The sequence below is a fragment of the Hordeum vulgare genome, chromosome 4H, assembly GCF_904849725.1.
Source record: "Hordeum vulgare subsp. vulgare chromosome 4H, MorexV3_pseudomolecules_assembly, whole genome shotgun sequence".
Lineage (NCBI taxonomy): Eukaryota > Viridiplantae > Streptophyta > Magnoliopsida > Poales > Poaceae > Hordeum > Hordeum vulgare.
The window spans coordinates 150,411,769-150,429,096 of NC_058521.1; the positions used below are offsets into that span (position 1 = coordinate 150,411,769).

The following is a 17,328-nucleotide window of genomic DNA, read 5'->3' on the forward strand; positions in this document are numbered from 1 at the left end:
TGCCGGTTCATAACACATAGTAGGTGACTACAACTTGCAAGATAGGATCAAGAACACACATATATTGGCGACAACATAATAGGTTCAGATCTGAAATCATAGGACTCGGGCCCTAGTGACAAGCATTAAGCATGCCAAAGTAGTAGCAACATCAATCTTAGAACATAGTGGATACTAGGGATCAATCCCCGTCAAAACTAACTCGATTACATGATAGATCTCATCCAACCCATCACCGTCCAGCAAGCCTACGATGAGATTACTCACGAACGGTGAAGAGCATCATGGAATTGGCGATGAAGGAAGGTTGATGATGATGATGGCGATGATCTCCCCTCTCCGGAGCCCAGAACGGATTCCAGATCTGCCCTCCAGATGAAGAACAGGAGGTGGCGGCGCCTCCGTATCGTAAAATGCGATGAACTCTTCTCCTTGATTTTTTTCCGTGCGAGACGGACCAAATAGAGCTGGATTTGGAGGCGGTGGAGCTTTGTGGGCCCCACAAGCCTGCCAGGCGCGGCCACGGGGTCCATGCCAGGTGGGCTTGTGGGCTCACGGCTCCACTTCCTCCGCTGATTCTTGCGCCAGTATTTTTCATAAATTCCAGAAAAATTCTCCGTAAATTTTCAGGTCATTCCGAGAACTTTTATTTCTGCACAAAAACAACACCATGGCAATTCTGCTGAAAACAGCGTTAGTCCGTGTTAGTTCCATTCAAATCATGCAAATTAGAGTCCAAAACAAGGGCAAAAGAGTTCGGAAAAGTAGATACGACGGAGACGTATCAGTGACGCCCGAAACATTTCCGGCGTCCAAACCCATCCAACCTATATAACAATCTTTACCTCTGGACCATTCTGGACCTCCTCGTGACGTCCGGGATCTCATCCGGGACTCCGAACAACCTTCGGTAACCTCGTATAACAATTTCCTATAACCCTAGCGTCATCGAACCTTAAGTGTGTAGACCCTACGGGTTCGGGAATCATGCAGACATGACCCAGACACTCTCCGGCCAATAACCATCAGCGGGATCTGGATACCCATGGTGGCTCCCACATGTTCCACGATGATCTCATCGGATGAACCACGATGTCAATGATTCAATCAATCTCGTATACAATTCCCTTTGTCTGTTGGTATAGAACTTGCCCGAAATTCGATCGTCGGTATACCTATACTTTGTTCAATCTCATTACCGGTAAGTCTCCTTACTCATTCGGTAGCACATCATCCCGTGACTAAGCTCATTATGATGATGTTCTACCGAGTGGGCCCAGAGATACCTCTCCGTCATACGGAGTGACAAATCCCGATCTTGATTTGTACCAACCCAACAGACACTTTTGGAGATACCCGTAGTACACATTTATAGTCACCCAGTTACGTTGTGACGTTTGATACACTCAAAGCACTCCTACGGTATCCGGGGGTTGCACAACCTCACGGTCGAAGAAAAATACACTTGACATTAGAAAAGCTTTAGCATACGAACAACACAATCTAGTGCTATGCTTAGGATTGGGTCTTGTCCATCACATCATTCTCCCAATGATGTGATCCCGTTATCAATGACATCTAATGTCCATGATCAGGAAACCATGATCATCTACTAGTCAACGAGCTAGCCAACTAGAGGCTTGCTAGGGACACGTTGTGATCTATTTATTCACACATGTATTACTGTTTCCTGTTAATACAATTATAGCATGAACAATAGACGATTATCATGAACAAGGAAATATGATAATAACCATTTTATTATTGCCTCTAGAGCATATTTCCAACAAAATCAGTTGTTGCTCCAATGAAGAAACCCAAGATTGAACCCAAACCCGAGACTAAGTGCTTCTGTTATGAGGGGAACGATCACTGAGGCAGAGCTACCCTAGATACTTGGTAGATAAGAAGGCTGGCAAAGTCGACAGAAGTATATTCGATATACATGATATTGATGTGTACTTTACTAGTACTCCTATTAGCACGAGGGTATTAGATACCGGTTCGATTGCTAAGTGATTAGTAACTCGAAATGAAAGCTACGGTATGAACGGAGACTAACTAAAGGCGAGGTGACGATAAGTGTTGGAAGTGTTTCCAAGGTTGATGTGATCAAACATCACACGCTCCCTCTACCATCGGGATTGGTGGTAAAACCTAAATAATTATTATTTGGTGTTTGCGTTGAGCATGAACATGATTGGATCGTGTTTATTGTAATACGATTATTCATTTAAAGAGAATAAAAGTTATTCTATTTTCTTGAATAATTACCCTCAATGGTTTACTCTCGATCGTAATGTTACACATGTTCATAATATTGGTGCCAAAACATACAAAGTAATAATGATAGTACCACTTAGTTGTGGCACTGCCACTTGAGTCATGTTGGTATAAAATGCATGAAGAAGCTCCATGCTGATGGATCTTTGTGCTCACTCATTTTTGAAACGTTTGAGACATGCAAACCATACCTGTTGGTATAAATGCATGAAGAAGCTCCATAGATATGGATCGTTTGGACTCACTTGATTTTGAATCACTTGAGACATGCAAATCATTCCACATGAAACAAGAGAGTAACTTGTTGGGAGTAATACATTTTTGATGTGTGCAGTCCAATGAGTGCCGAGGCACGCAGTGAATATCGTTATGTTTTTACTTCACTGACCATTTGAGTAGATACATGAGTATTTACTTGATGAATCACAAGTCTGAAATATTGAAAAGTTCAAAGCTATTTCAGAGTGAAGATCGTCGTGACAAGAGGATAAACTGTCTACGATATGATCATAGAGATGAATATCTGAGTTACGAGTTTTGGTACGCAGTTAAGACAATGTGGAAATTGTTTCGCAGTTCATGCCACCTGGAACACCATAGTGTGATGATGTGTCTAAACGTCATAGCCGCGCCCTATTGGATATAGCGCATACTATGATGTCCCTTATCGAATTACCACTATCGTTTATGGGTTATGCATTAGAGACAACCGCAGTCACTTTAAATAGGGCACCGCGTATTTCCGTTGAGATGACACAGTATAGAATATGGTTTGGAGAAACCTAAGCTGTTGTTTCTTAAAAGTTTGGGGCTGCGATGCTTATGTGAAAAAGTTTCACTATGATAAGCTCAAACCCAAAACGGATAAATGCATCTTCATAGGATATCCAAAACAGTTGGATACATCTCCTATCTCAGATCCGGAAGCAAAGTGTTTGTTTCTAGAAATGGGTCCTTTCTCGAGGAAAGGTTTCTCTCAAAAGAATTGAGTGGGAGGGTGGTGGAACTTTATGAGGTTAGTGAACTGTTACTTCAACCAGTGTGTAGCAGGGCGCAGGAAGATGTTCCCGTGGCGCCTACACCAATTGAAGTAGAAGCTGATGATGGTGATCATTAGAGCTTCGGATCAAGTTACTGCAAACCTCGTAGGTCGACAAAGGTCGCGTACTACTACAGAGTGGTACGTTAACCCTATCTTGGAGGTCATGTTGTTGAACAACAATGAACCTACGAGCTATGGAGAAGCAATGGTGGGCCAGATTCCGACAAATGGCTGGAGGCCATGAAATCCGAGAGAGGATCTATGTATGAAAACAAAGTGTGGACTTTGGAAGAACTACTTGATGGTTGTAGGACTATTGATTAAAGATGGATCTTTAGAAGGAAGACAGACGATGATGGTGACTATTCACCATTAAAAAAAGGTCGACTTGTCGCAAAGATGTTTTCGACAAGATCAAAGAGTTGACTATGATGAGACTTTCTCACTCGTAGCGATGCTAAAAGTATGTTGGAATTATGTTAGCAATTGTTGCATTATTTATGAAGTATTGCACATAGGATGTCAAAACATTGTTTCCTCGACGGTTTCCTTGAGGAAAGGTTGTATGTGATACAACCAGAAGGTTTTGTCGATCCTAAATATGTTAACAAGTATGCAAGCTCCAGTGATCCTTTCATGGACGGGTGCAAGCATCTCGGAGTTGGAATATACGCTTTGATGAGATGATCAAAGCTTTTGGGTTTGTACAAGGTTTATGAGAAACTTGTATTTCCAAAGAAGTGAGTGGGAGCACTATAGTATTTCTGATAAAGTATATGTGATTGACATATTGTTGATCAGAAGTAATGTAGAATTTCTGTAAAGCATAAAGGTTGTTTGAAAGGGGTTTTTCAAAGGAACACATGGATAGAGCTACTTGAACATTGAGCATCAAAATCTATGGAGATAGATCAAAATTCTAAATGGAACTTTCAAATGAAATGCATGCCTTGACAAGTTTTTGAAGGAGTTCAAAATAGATCAACAAAGAAAGAGTTCTTGGCCGTGTTGTAAGGTGTGAATTCGAGTAAGACTCAAAAGCCCGACCACGGCAGAAGAAAGAGAAAGGACGAAGGTCATCCCCTATGCCTTAGCCGTAGACTCTACAGTATGCCATGTTGTGTACCACACCTGATGTGTGCCTTGCGACAAGTCTGTTAAGAGGTACAGAGAGTGATCCAAGATTGAATCACTGAACAACGGTCAAAGTTATCCTTAGTAACTAATGGACTAAGGAATTTTTCTTGATTATGTAGGTGGTTAAAGAGTTCGTCGTAAAGGGTTATGTTGATGCAAGATTTGACACTAATCCGAATAACTATGAGTAGTAAAACAGATTTGTATAGTAGAGTAGATATTTGGAGTATTTCCGAATAGCACGTAGTAGCAGCATCTATAAGATGACATAAAGATTTGTAAAGCACACACGGATCTGAAAGATTCAGAACCGTTGACTAAAACCTCTCTCACGAGCAAGACGTGATCACACCGCAGAACTATATAGGTGTTGGATTCGTTGAAATCACATGGTGATGTGAACTAGATTACTGACTCTAGTGCAAGTGGGAGACTTTTGGAAATATGCCCTAGAGGCAATAATAAATTAGTTATTATTATATTTCCTTGTTCATAATAATCGTTTATTATCCATGCTAGAATTATATTGATTGGAAACTCAAATACATGTGTGGATACATAGACAACACATTGTCCCTAGTGAGCCTCTAGTTGGCTAGTTCGTTGATCAGAGATGGTCAAGGTTTCCTGGCCATAGGCAAGTGTTGTCACTTGATAATGGGATCACATCATTAGGAGAATCATGTGATGGACTAGACCCAAACTATGAACGTAGCATATTGATCGTGTCATTTTATTGATATAGTTTTCTGCGTGTCAAGTATTTGTTCCTATGACCATTAGATCATATAACTCACTGGCACCAGAGGAATACCTTGTGTGCATCAAACGTCATAACGTAACTGGGTGACTATAAAGGTGCTCTACGGGTATCTCCGAAGGTGTCCATTGAGTTAGTATGGATCAAGACTGGGATTTGTCATTCCGTGTGACGGAGAGGTATCTCGGGGCCCACTCGGTAATGCAACATCACACACAAGCCTTGCAAGCAATGTGACTAAGTGTAAGTCACGAGATCTTGTATTACAGAACGAGTAAAGAGACATGCCGGTAACGAGATTGAAATAGGTATGCGGATACCGACGATCGAATCTCGGGCAAGTAACATACCGAAGGACAAAGGGAATGACATACGGGATTATATGAATCCTTGACACTGAGGTTCAACCGATAAGATCTTCGGAGAATATGTAGGATCCAATATGGGCATCCAGGTCCCGCTATTGGATATTGACCGAGGAGTACCTCTGGGCATGTCTACATAGTTCTCGAACCCGCAGGGCCTGCACACTTAAGGTTCGGCGATGTTTTAGTATAGTTGAGTTATATGTGTGGTTACCGAATGTTGTTCGGAGTCCCGGATGAGATCATGGACGTCACGAGGGTTCCAGAATGGTCCGAAGACGAAGATTGATATATAGGATGACTTCATTTGGTTACCGAAAGGTTTTCGGGCATTACCGGGATTGTACCGGGAGTGACGAATGGGTTCCGGATGTGCACCGGCAGGGGGGCAACCCACCCGGGGGAAGCCCAAAGGCCCTAGGGGTGGCGCGCCAGCCCTTAGGCCTTGTTTGGTACTAGTGTTTTCGAGGAGATTGGTGGGGATAATCCCCCAAGGGATTGGGTGAAACCCCAACCTTCACCCAATCCCTTCAAATCCTCATTTATCCCCAATACACTAGGTAGGGGTAGTGTATTGGGTATTGAGAAAAATGCACTATAATTTGGGGATTTGAGGGGAAATGTGGGGATGAAACATGTCAAATACACTAGAACCAAATGGTGTTATGGGATGTGTGGGGATTGAGGGGTTTGATCGGGATAATCCCCACAAATTCCCTAAAATACACTAGTACCAAACAAGGCCTTAGTGGGCTGGTGGGACAGCCCAAAGGGACCTATGCGCCAAGAAAGAAAAACCAAAGAAAAGAAAAAATAAAGGTGGGAAGGAAGAGAAGGACTCCACTTTCCAATCCTAGTTGGACTAGGATTGGAGTAGGACTCCTCCTCCTCCCTAGCCGACGCACCCTTGAGGGCTTGTCCCTCAATGCAAGCCTCCTCCCCCTCCCTCCTATATATAGTGGTGATTTAGGGCTGATTTGAGACAACTTTTGCTATGTGTAACTCAGATCTAGACACCATAGTTTTACCTCTAGATCGTATTTCTACGGAGCTCGGGCGGAGCCCTGCAGGAGTAGATCCTTCACCACCACCGGAGCGCCGTCACGCTGCCGGAGAACTCATCTACTTCTCCGTCTTGCTTGCTGGATCAAGAAGGCCGAGATCATCATCGAGTTGTACATGTGTTGAACGCGGAGGTGTCGTCCATTCGGCACTAGATCGGAACGGATCGTGGGACGGATCGCGCGACGGTTCGTGGGACGGTTCGCGGGGCGGATCGAGGGACGTGAGGACGTTCCACTACATCAACCGTGTTTATTAACGCTTCCTGCTATGCGATCTACAAGGGTACGTAGATCCAAATCTCCTCTCGTAGATGGACATCACCATGATAGGTCTTCGTGTGCGTAGGAAATTTTTTGTTTCCCATGCAACGTTCCCCAACAACAAGCACATCTTTTTTCAATCTTCTCATGTACCATATTCCAATGTTTATTCAAAATTTTAATGTTGGAGACATGAATCCCCCAAGTATTTCACAGGAACCTCTCCAATTTTACAAGTGAAAATATCCTGGCCAAGGTTAGCTTTATGCACAACCTCCCCAATCAAAAAAGTCACTCTTATGGAAATTAATAGTCAATCCAGACATCATGAAGCACAACCACTGTTAGAGTATGTGATAGGCCTGGGTCCGTTAGTCTTAGGGTTTGCTTAGGGGTCAAGTAAGCCTTACTTGGGAGTCAAGTAAACCTCTCTATATATGAAGAGGAGATGTATTAATCTAATCAGGCAAGAATTAAGAAGGAAAACCCTTTTTCCTCTTGCCCGGCCGTGGGAAAGGACCCCCACGGCCGGCTCTCTCGCGCCCTCGCAGCTCTCTCTCCCGCTTAAACCCTAGCAACCATAACATCTGGTATCAGATTTCTCACGCTCGATCATGTTCACCCCGTCGCCGCCGCTTCCTGTCGCCCTCACCCCGGAGGAGATCGTCGGAGCAATCCGCGATCTCACCATCGCCGTCCAAGGGATCTGCCTCTTCCTGGCCGGTCCCTACGGACCGCCGCCGGCCGCGCCATCAGTCACCGCCTACGGGCCGGCGTGGCTGCCGTGGCAGCCGCCGCACCAGGCGGCCTTCGCCGCGATCGCCGGGCCGCGGCAGCCGACGCTGCTGCTGTCGTCGCCACCACTCGACGCCAGGCTGCTGCAGCCGCCGCTGCCGTTTCCCGTCTCCGGGCCGTTCCACTACATCCCGCCACCCCAACAGTACGGCGGGCCCTCCTGCTTCGCCAATCCCGACGGTGCGCCATTCCACGGGGGGTCCTCCATGGTCACAGCACCGACGCCGACCCCCGCACAGCCGCCGCCGCCACCCTCGGCTGCGACCACGGCGCCGGTCATCACGTTCCAGCATGGGATGCCCTACGACGGGACTGCGACGACCTCGTTCCCAGCAGCGCCACCGCCGTTCCAGGGCAATCCCATCCAACAGATCAAGTTTCAGCCGTCGTCGGCACCGCTTCCGGCTTGGATTGCTACCCACCACGTGTCGGCGGCGGTGAGGCTGCAGGCTGCTGCGCGCGGCCTCCTAGCACGTCGGCATGTGCAGGAGATGCGTGATTTGAAGCTGCAGCTCCACCAAGTTGCGCTTCGCGGTGCAACGGACCTCGATCTCGTCCGCTGCGTGGGGGATCTTGGGCATGCGGTTTCCCCCACGGGTGGCGAGCGTGCTGTTTTTCCCACGGGCTATGACCTCCAAGTCTGCGACATCGACAGTCGGCCGGCGGGGAGAAGACATGGTGTCACCGACAGGAGCGCACCGCGTAGCACCACTGCATTCTGCCGCCGGCCACCGCGAGGGCTCCCTTGGTCCCGATGGTGTCCTTGGGATCCAGGGGGCTGCAAACGCACAAGTTCGGCGCACGAAGGATTCTCGCCTTATCGTTCGGAGTCAAAAATAAAGAGTCAGAGTCTCATTCGGGTTAGCTTATTTCAGGTCAATACAATAGGCCGAGATGTAAAAGGCTTGTTTTTTAGGCGTTAGGGTTGTGTGGGGTCGAATCGTCGTTATGTTGCAGCTCGAGGACGAGCTGCATGTCCAGGTGGGGTGTAGTGTTAGAGTATGTGATAGGCCTGGGTCCGTTAGTCTTAGGGTTTGCTTAGGGGTCAAGTAAGCCTTACTTGGGAGTCAAGTAAACCTCTCTATATATGGAGAGGAGATGTATTAATCTAATCAGGCAAGAATTAAGAAGGAAAACCCTTTTTCCTCTTGCCCGGCCGTGGGAAAGGACCCCCACGGCCGGCTCTCTCGCGCCCTCGCAGCTCTCTCTCCCGCTTAAACCCTAGCAACCATAACAACCACACCCTTGATGATGTATCTATCTTTAATAAAGGTAGTCTGATTGGGAGAAATAAAGGGATGAAGTACTTTACTAAGCATGTTCACCATGACTTTAACAATGATTTTGAAACAAATAGTAAGCAAACGGATTGGCCTGAATTTCTGAATTTGTTTGGCATCTTTGGTTTTAGGGACCAAAGTTATAATCCCATAGTTCAACCCAGTAATATCTAAGATCCCTTTATGAAAATCATCAAATACTTTTTAAATCCCACTTAACAACCTCCCAGAAATATTGATAAAAATCAACAGAGAGACCATCAGGCCCAGGACTCTTATTCTTTTCCATTTGGAAAACTACAGAATGTAATCCTTCCATAGAAAAGGGCTCAATTAATTTCTCAGCATCTCTATCAGAGATTTTCTGAGCATTGTAAACATTTAAAGAAATGTTAGCTTCATCAGTATGTCCAATTTTTTTTTATAAAAGGCAGTGATGTAGTTAAGAATATTACTTCCTCTTCAATCACACCTTCTTGTTCAAGAGAATAATTCATTTTTTCCTTTTCCTCCCATTCACCTTGGCATGATTATATCTGGTGTTACAATCCCCTTATTTAATCTCTTTCTCTTTGTATCTCTATAACCACTTCAATTCCTCTTGTTTGAAAATATTTCCCAATTGATCTCCAAGATCTTTGTGTTCAGTTCTATCTTGGGCAGTTAAGCCATTGACCTCAACATCAATTCTCTCTCGGGCAGTTAAATCATTGGCCTCAACATTCTTATCAATACCACTCAATACAGGTCGTGTTCATCATGCAGTAACTATTATGTAGATTTTTTTTCTGGAAGTGAGTTCAGAGTGCTACTTAATGAATTCATCTGCATGCTTTGAACTTCTCTTACCTTGCGAGTTGGTGTACATGTTTATCATATGTTCATGTTTACTTTTGGTTAGTTCAATAGTTTGGGTTATAACGTACAGTAACAGAGCTTTTTTGCAATCTGATGCTCACAGTCATAGGCTGGTTTGTTCATTGTTGGCACCATTTCACAAATAGGAGATGAAGTTGCTGCAGATATGGACCCAAATTAAGAAAAAATGCGCAACGCAAATTAACTGCAAATCGGCCTGATATGGACTTTATTTAGTACTGCTGTATGTATGAGTATCTCCTCTTTCTTACACTGTACAGTGAGTGCTTTATCAAGATATAAGCATAATTACTGACAAGCTCCTCCATTTCCATATCACGCCTCGTGTATTAATCCTGTTTCCACGTGTCACTAACGCCGTGTCGCTGCTTCACATCTCTGCGACAAGCTCGGACTGAGCAAGCGCAAGGTCGAACGAGGAGAAGGAGTGGGCAGCGAGCGTGACCTGCATCTGTTCCGCGGCGTTATGCAACTGACTTGTCACGGGCACGACCTACATCGTTCATCAAAACAAGATTCGGCTTCAGGCGAGCAACTCCCAAGAGAGTGATACCCAAACGACCAATAAGCTCTACACTCCAGAAACTAATAACAAACAGAAATGGTGTACTACCTTGGTTGGGTTACTGAAAGAATTTTCATCCTTTACATTGCTGGACGTGAGAACAGTAGCGTTTGACCCCAGCGCGTTGATGCTAGCCTGGAGCCCGGACACAGAGATTGTGAGGCTCACGGTGTCCGACCCGAAGTTCACAATCTGCAAAGGAAGAGCTTTCAAGATTAACACAAATATTCACCGCCCCCCTCCGGATATAACATTGAAACACTACTTGCCTTTACTCTCAGGAAGTTATTCCCGGAATCCTGCCAGGTGATAGCAGATGCTGCTAGAGAACCAGAGTAGCTGGAACTGATTGTAATTGGATGAATCATGGCACCACTAGATTCGCGGAAAAACTTCTGCATCCAGTAACTAGGAGTTCCGTATTGTTGCCAGGAGTTGAAGACGATAGCATCTGGATTCCACCTGATTATTTGATTCAAACATAATTACTGCAATATTAATCAACAAGAGCTCACGAAATAGAAAAAGGATATCGATACAAACGTTTGATCGTTGTCGTTTACAAAGAGCGGTGCATAACTTGCCATATGAACAATATCACTGCAAAGAACCAACAAAAAGTCAGCTAAACCCACGGTACAGATCTATAGGTAGTTGCTAGAAGAGTAGACAAACTCTGTGCGAGGGATCACCTGTTCTTCTCCAGCCCAGTAAGGAAGGCAGCCTCTGCCAGTGAACCAAGAAGGCTTCCTCTACCTGCATCAGTTCTCCATACCGCATACTCACTGACAAAGGCCTATTAAATATTCATATTGTCAAAACACATGAATGCATTTACTGTCCATAAGGATGAAAGGATGTTGATATGCAGAAGAGCTATATTATTTGGTACTCCCTCCATCCGGAACTACTTATCGCAGAAATGGATGTATCTAGATGTATTTTCAGTTCTGGATACATCCACTTCTGACGATTTCTGCGACAGGTAATTTGCGATGGAAGGAGTAATATATTGTCAAAACACAGGAATGTATTTACTGCCCAAGATTTTCCAGGACGTGCAAGTAGCATCGAAGACTTCAGTAAGTGCTACTTAGATCATGCAGGTTCCTCATTGTTCTTACAATGACCCCAACAGTTTTTTGTTTGATGGCCCCTAGTTACACTCAATGTTTGGCATAACTTCACGAAACTACATGCAGGCCAGCCCACCCACTCCCGGCAGAAATTTCTAGAAATACAAAAGGATGCTCGGTTTGAGGTCTCAATTTCTATATTTCTCATCATCATTCAGAAACAGAGTTTTGAACAATGATGAAGATATGCCAGGTAACCCGGAAAATACATAAAATACATGCTATGGCAAGAACATCTCTAAAGAAAGGCCAGGAGATGCTGGACTATGTAAAAGATCGATACCAATGTGTGGTAACAGAGCATTTGAAAGGCCATCTGGCCCATGTCACAATCATTTCTCCCACAAAGTGAAAACACAAAGTAAACCATGAAAATAGAGGTATACCTTGGGACCAGTCCGAGAAGTTTTATCAAACGTACCCTTCATGTTAAACAATGTCTTAGAATCGGTGTAGACCTATAAAAAACAACTTTTTCAGAATCAAATTTAAGATACAAACAGAGAAAGGATAATAACCCAATGAGAATCTTAACAGGGGAAATGGGTTGAGCCAATTTGTCACAAGTAACTTACATGGAAGTCATACAGATCAGCAGGATGGTCAAGTGGTTTAGATGAACCATCACAATTTGAAATCATCTGAATGTCTGGATAGGATTCTCTTATAGCATTGTAGAACTTGAGGTAATTACCTGTTCAATGGAATTAAAGAACATCATGTACCTAGGAAGATTATTGCAAATATTCTTTATATAGTTTAAGTGAAATAGCAAACCACCAGAAGTAATGATCAGGTGGAACTACTTAATGGGTGAATTTATCAAAGAAAAATTACCAGGTACTAGTTTACTCTTCGGTTTTAGTTAGTAGTGCTGTGCTTTTTATGCTTCACTACCTTCATTTTTTTTCTTTTGATGAGATCATAAATCACTATCATTTAATTATGAAGTGTTATTTCAGCTCACTCGGCTGCTCATATTTCTCTGTAATGCTCCAAAATTTTGGAAAGAGAACTATGACTGATTAATTATCTCGAGCACTTTTCTTAACAGGGGTAGTTATGGTTGAATCTTGTTATTTCCATGGTTTTACACCATTTAGTTATCATGCACAAGGCATCTCGGGACTTCGGCTTATATTGCGAAATGGGTGGAATAAGAAAAGTAGTTTCTCAAACAAATAAGAACAGTAGTTCACAAAAAATATCAAGAACCCACAGAGGAGCTGAGCATATTTGCACTAAGAGGTAGGCAAGGAATTACCGAGGTAGTATTTTTTCCCACAATCTTCATTTCCGATTGCAACATATTTGACTGGGAACGGTTCAGGATGCCCCATTGCAGCTCTAACAGAGCCCCATGTTGAGTTTGCACTCCCCCTTGCAAATTCTAGACTATCCAATACATCCTGCAGAAAGACAATTATTTCAGAATAATGTACATGGGATTATAACGAGTTAATCACAATTTAACTCTTGGGAACACATCCGGCATTAATACTACAGCACCACAGAAGTAAATGATAGAAATGGAAGAAACTGGTCCGTGGACAAGGTTGAACAAGTAAGTAATTTGCTTTTGTTTTGATGCACCATGGCAATGCTAAGTTATTATTGTTTGCAAATTGCCATTCATTCAAGACTTAGAAGTATCCATCATACCATTACATGTCTACCCTGATAGAAAATGAAGTAGAATTTCAAAATTACCTTTACAAAAGGGGCAATGGCAGCGGTACTAACTTCATCATTGTGGCTGATTCCTGGTATTTAAGAAAGAGGACTCCGACGTTTAAGAAGGCGGACACTGCTAATCATTGATATGACAAAATTTGAAGATATTTACCATTGTTGAATACCCAGATTGGAGCAGCCCCCAGGTCTTCAGAAAGCTTTGATATAGATTTAAAAGGCAATATATGGTTAGGTGAAATATAAAAGGAAAAAGGTGAAATAATGTTCACTACTTGGCTGGTACCTGAAGAAACTCATAATATCCAAGGCCATCGTCAGTCCAGTAATGCCAAACATCTCCGAAGTGTCCAGGCCTCTCTTCCCATGGACCAATAGATTCCCTCCACCTGAATGCATTTCTTAACCATTCGCCTTCAACGAAGCAACCACCTATAGTGCATTCCGAGCAAACAATGGAAAAAGGAAAATACAAAATATCAGATGTCTTTACAAACTTAGTTTGGGATGGGTTGGGTTCATTTTAATGGAATGTTACATTAGTCAGGGGAACATGTTATATGAAAGAAGATATTTAATTAATATGATCAGAGCACATATTCGACTGGGAACATATGAAACTTTAGTCAGTATAACGTAACTTGCATATGGTATTGAGATATATTATAGTTGACTAACATATAATGATATTTGATTCTACCATATTTTAAGTGAACATTTCACTAGGCATTGCCGTAGTTGGCTCAATGGATTTCTCTGATAATAGGGGAACTGAAGATTGAGTTAGCTAGGTCTCACTAGTTCTGATCAGAAAGTAAAGATATTCAGGTTAAATCAATTTGAGCAAATATCTAGCAGGTCCAGTAAATTATACTATACAAGTCGATATATTAGAGTTAAGCCACCAATAAACTGAGAAAAAGTTAGAAAAGAGTTGATATGGCCATACCAGGAAATCTCAAGAATCGTGGTTTTAGATCCAAAAGCATGGATATCAGTTCGGTGCGAAAACCATGTCCCTGTATGTGTAGAAAAAAAAGGCTAGTTACATACTCAGATAAACTCAAGTGCCATAATCATGATCAGGCACTACGAGGATGTATCAAAGCAACGCAAAGTGTCCATTTAAAACACACGCATGCACACCCGGCCGCCCACGCAAGGCACACACACCCACGCAATGCCAAATGCCTAAGGACTAGAAAACAAATTAGTTAGAGACACTTGGTTCTGCTTGGTTTGTGATCAAATTCAAAATTAGAGTAACACTGGGCTCCACACTTGTGTTTTTGTGATGTAGAAGAACAGAAATGACCCACGCATTACTATGATAACCACAAACGCAATTGCCAGACAAGGATGCCCCACACACGAACTTCAACATGATCAAGATAATCAGATCAACCAAACGTTAAGATTTTATGGGGAATAATAAAATGTAAATAGTGTGTCAATATTATTATGACTTATGCCTAGGCCTATGAAACCCATCATGTTTCTGTCAGCAGAGGTTTTTTGCCGATGCCAGGTGAAATTTACTACGATAGTCAATGCTTCCTCTTCAGAGTTTTGCTCTTCAATTGTTGTGTAGTTCAGTATTCTAAAGCTTTGGATCTCTGCCTTCTTTCGTTTCTTGTGAATATCAATATCAAGAATATTACTGTATAATGTACCTTGAACGTGTCTGAAGGCATGAGTGATACTTGATCAAACCATACAACTCCCTTCTTGTTAGATGTTATCTGAAGTCTTGAGGTTCTGTTTGTCCCTTTAGCAATCAATTTTTGCTCCACTTTTGTCCAGTTGGAAGTGCCAGCAACTCTGAAAGAACAAAATCCGTTAAACTAATGAAAATATTGTCGTTCTCCTCCTTACCAGATATTGAGATAAATGATACTTACGGTACAGTAACAGAAGCAAGATTCTGCAACCCATCGGAGCTTGCTAATGAAACTGTCAATTCTGCAGCTTCTGCTGATTTAACATACATAACTAGATTGTAGGTCTTTCCATCTTCTATGTTCTGAAAGATGAAATGGTAAAGGTAATTACTAAATTGGATAAGAAGAGTTGGAAGGTTAGGAGAAGGAGGTAAAAAATACTTCTACTGCCTTGCAAGGGAGACAAAAAGAGACAAAACTGCATGAGGTTACATCTCTATCATGTGATACATTGATATCCAGTATATACTTCACCAAACCACAATTTTCATGCTGATATAAGCGATCAAATAAAATCAACTTAAAATTGTGTCATACCATGCCCCAGAACCCAGGGTTGTAAATGCCAACACCACTGGCTGGGCAGTCATCACAGAGAACCTCCATCCTAAGAGCGATAATGTTTCGACTGAAACATGATGTACGATCAGTCGCCACAAATATGGAAGAGTCGTCGCCAATTATAGACCATGGGTCAATATTTGATGGCGTATGGAGTCCTCCAGCTTCAAAACCTGAAGCATAAAAATACATTCGATGATTTCACTGAAATCCAGGTATGGAGAATATTTCGATAGGACTTCTATGTTCCGGTGTCCCACAACCAACAAAAATGAATTACCTCTATTACTAACAAGTTCTGCCCATATGCCACCGGCTCCTGCATGGTTGATCTCCTACAACATTAGCCAAGGTAATTAATAGGAGAATATAATCAATGGCGGAGCTACGTCCATGTCGGGGGAGGGAGGGAGGGGGGCCTCCGCCCCCAGCTGCCCCCGGGGATTATTGGCAAGCTCCATGAAAAAACATAAACTGATATAGTGCAGACAAACTAGTATCTCACCTCAAAAAACATCCCAAACAGTGTGTCTGGTATCTTTCGGGCAAGCTGTGATGAGGCATCAACCTTGAGGGTGGCCGTCTGTGTCGCTTGTAATTCCGATGCTATGCATTTGCATCCAAAGCAGAATAGGAGCAGCACGCATGCGATGGTAGGAACGAACACTTGTTTGGAACCCATACGCTTCATCTTGTAAAGAGCACTAATGTAGTCCGTGTGTCTGTCAAACAAATGACGAAAGGAGATCAAAATTATGACTTATGAGAGTCGACTGAGTTAGCTGGGAAATGGGAATCGAAATAAGTACAAAACTGATAACGACTAGTAGTGAGAAACAATGGCGATGAGCTACTTGATCCGACTCGAGTCTTTTTTTTTCCTTCTTTTTGAACCGGGCATATAACCCCTTTCCACTATAAATGAATAACGGAAATACAGCCAAAGCTCAAAGGGGGCAAGAAAGGGGAGAGCGAGTTCAAAGCATTGCCATGGAAACACTATCCGACTGGAGTTATGTGTATGCGAATCATGCAGCTAACTAACACGGGCGTCTCAAAACGGAAAGTAATTAAGAGCCGACGGAGGCGGTGACAAACTGGTCTAACAAAAATAGGTACCGACTGACTGACTGGCACTCCCCTCCCTCGAGCGTTTCATCGAACGACCTGCCTGCATACCCCAAAACAGGAACGACCGAGATCGGAAGGCGGAGAGTAGGGATACTGCGATGAGAGGTGGAGTGGCTAGTAATTTGCTCACCATGAATCCCACCCACAGCCAGCAGCAAGCGCAAGCGGCTGAGGAAGACGGAGGCGGAGTCAGGATCCTGCGAGTGAGTGCAGGAGCAGCGGAGGCGCGCGCTTAAGTAGGCGAAGCCGCCACGGCGAGGAAGCAGTGGCTTTGAAGGGAAGGGTGGCTCCGGATGGCGATCGGACGCCGGAGGCCACGGCCAGTTGCTTGCCGGAGTGGGCCGCTTCGGCGGTTGGTTGGTTGGTCCGTTGCCCGCTGCCGCGCGCTCGCTCGCTGACCGTTGGCCCCCGCTTTATCCGTATCACCGTATGACAAGGTCGTCGCTGGGTTTATCCCACATCCAATCCAATTAATAAGGAATCATTTCGTTGGTGCGATAAGACAGGGTGGGGTTGTTGTCGAGCCACTGTCAGATGATTGAATTGAGTATTACTCCCTCCTTTTCATAATATAAAAACGTTTTCAATACTGCATTAATGTTAAAAGCATTTTTATATTATGGAATTACGTCGCTTTCTTGAGACAAATTTATTTA

At 43.5% G+C, this 17,328-nt stretch overlaps 1 protein-coding gene across 1 annotated transcript; it reads right to left on the reverse strand.

Annotated features, from left to right (window-relative positions):
• Positions 1 to 10,046: 10,046 nt before the first annotated feature.
• LOC123448212 (alpha-L-arabinofuranosidase 1-like) lies at positions 10,047 to 17,110 on the reverse strand. The gene is made up of 18 exons (XM_045125036.1): positions 16,803 to 17,110; positions 16,047 to 16,263; positions 15,822 to 15,876; positions 15,518 to 15,714; positions 15,161 to 15,282; positions 14,933 to 15,080; positions 14,209 to 14,278; positions 13,546 to 13,691; positions 13,414 to 13,459; positions 13,278 to 13,330; positions 12,832 to 12,976; positions 12,143 to 12,261; positions 11,954 to 12,025; positions 11,124 to 11,227; positions 10,975 to 11,031; positions 10,701 to 10,893; positions 10,480 to 10,623; positions 10,047 to 10,359 (listed from the first exon to the last, which is right to left on the reverse strand). The coding sequence occupies exons 2-18, from the start codon at positions 16,230 to 16,232 to the stop codon at positions 10,237 to 10,239; spliced, it is 1,980 nt and encodes a 659-aa protein (XP_044980971.1). The 5' UTR covers positions 16,233 to 16,263; positions 16,803 to 17,110; the 3' UTR covers positions 10,047 to 10,236.
• Positions 17,111 to 17,328: the final 218 nt, after the last annotated feature.

Coding starts and splice junctions, on each gene's coding strand:
- LOC123448212 (XM_045125036.1), bottom strand. CDS start 16,232: ATGAAGCGTATGGGTTCCAAACAAGTGTTCGTTCCTACCATCGCATGC. Junction 15,283..15,517: donor ACCCTGGGTTCTGGGGCATG/GTATGACACAAT, acceptor TTCATCTTTCAG/AACATAGAAGATGGAAAGAC. Junction 10,624..10,700: donor ATAACTTCCTGAGAGTAAAG/GCAAGTAGTGTT, acceptor CTTCCTTTGCAG/ATTGTGAACTTCGGGTCGGA.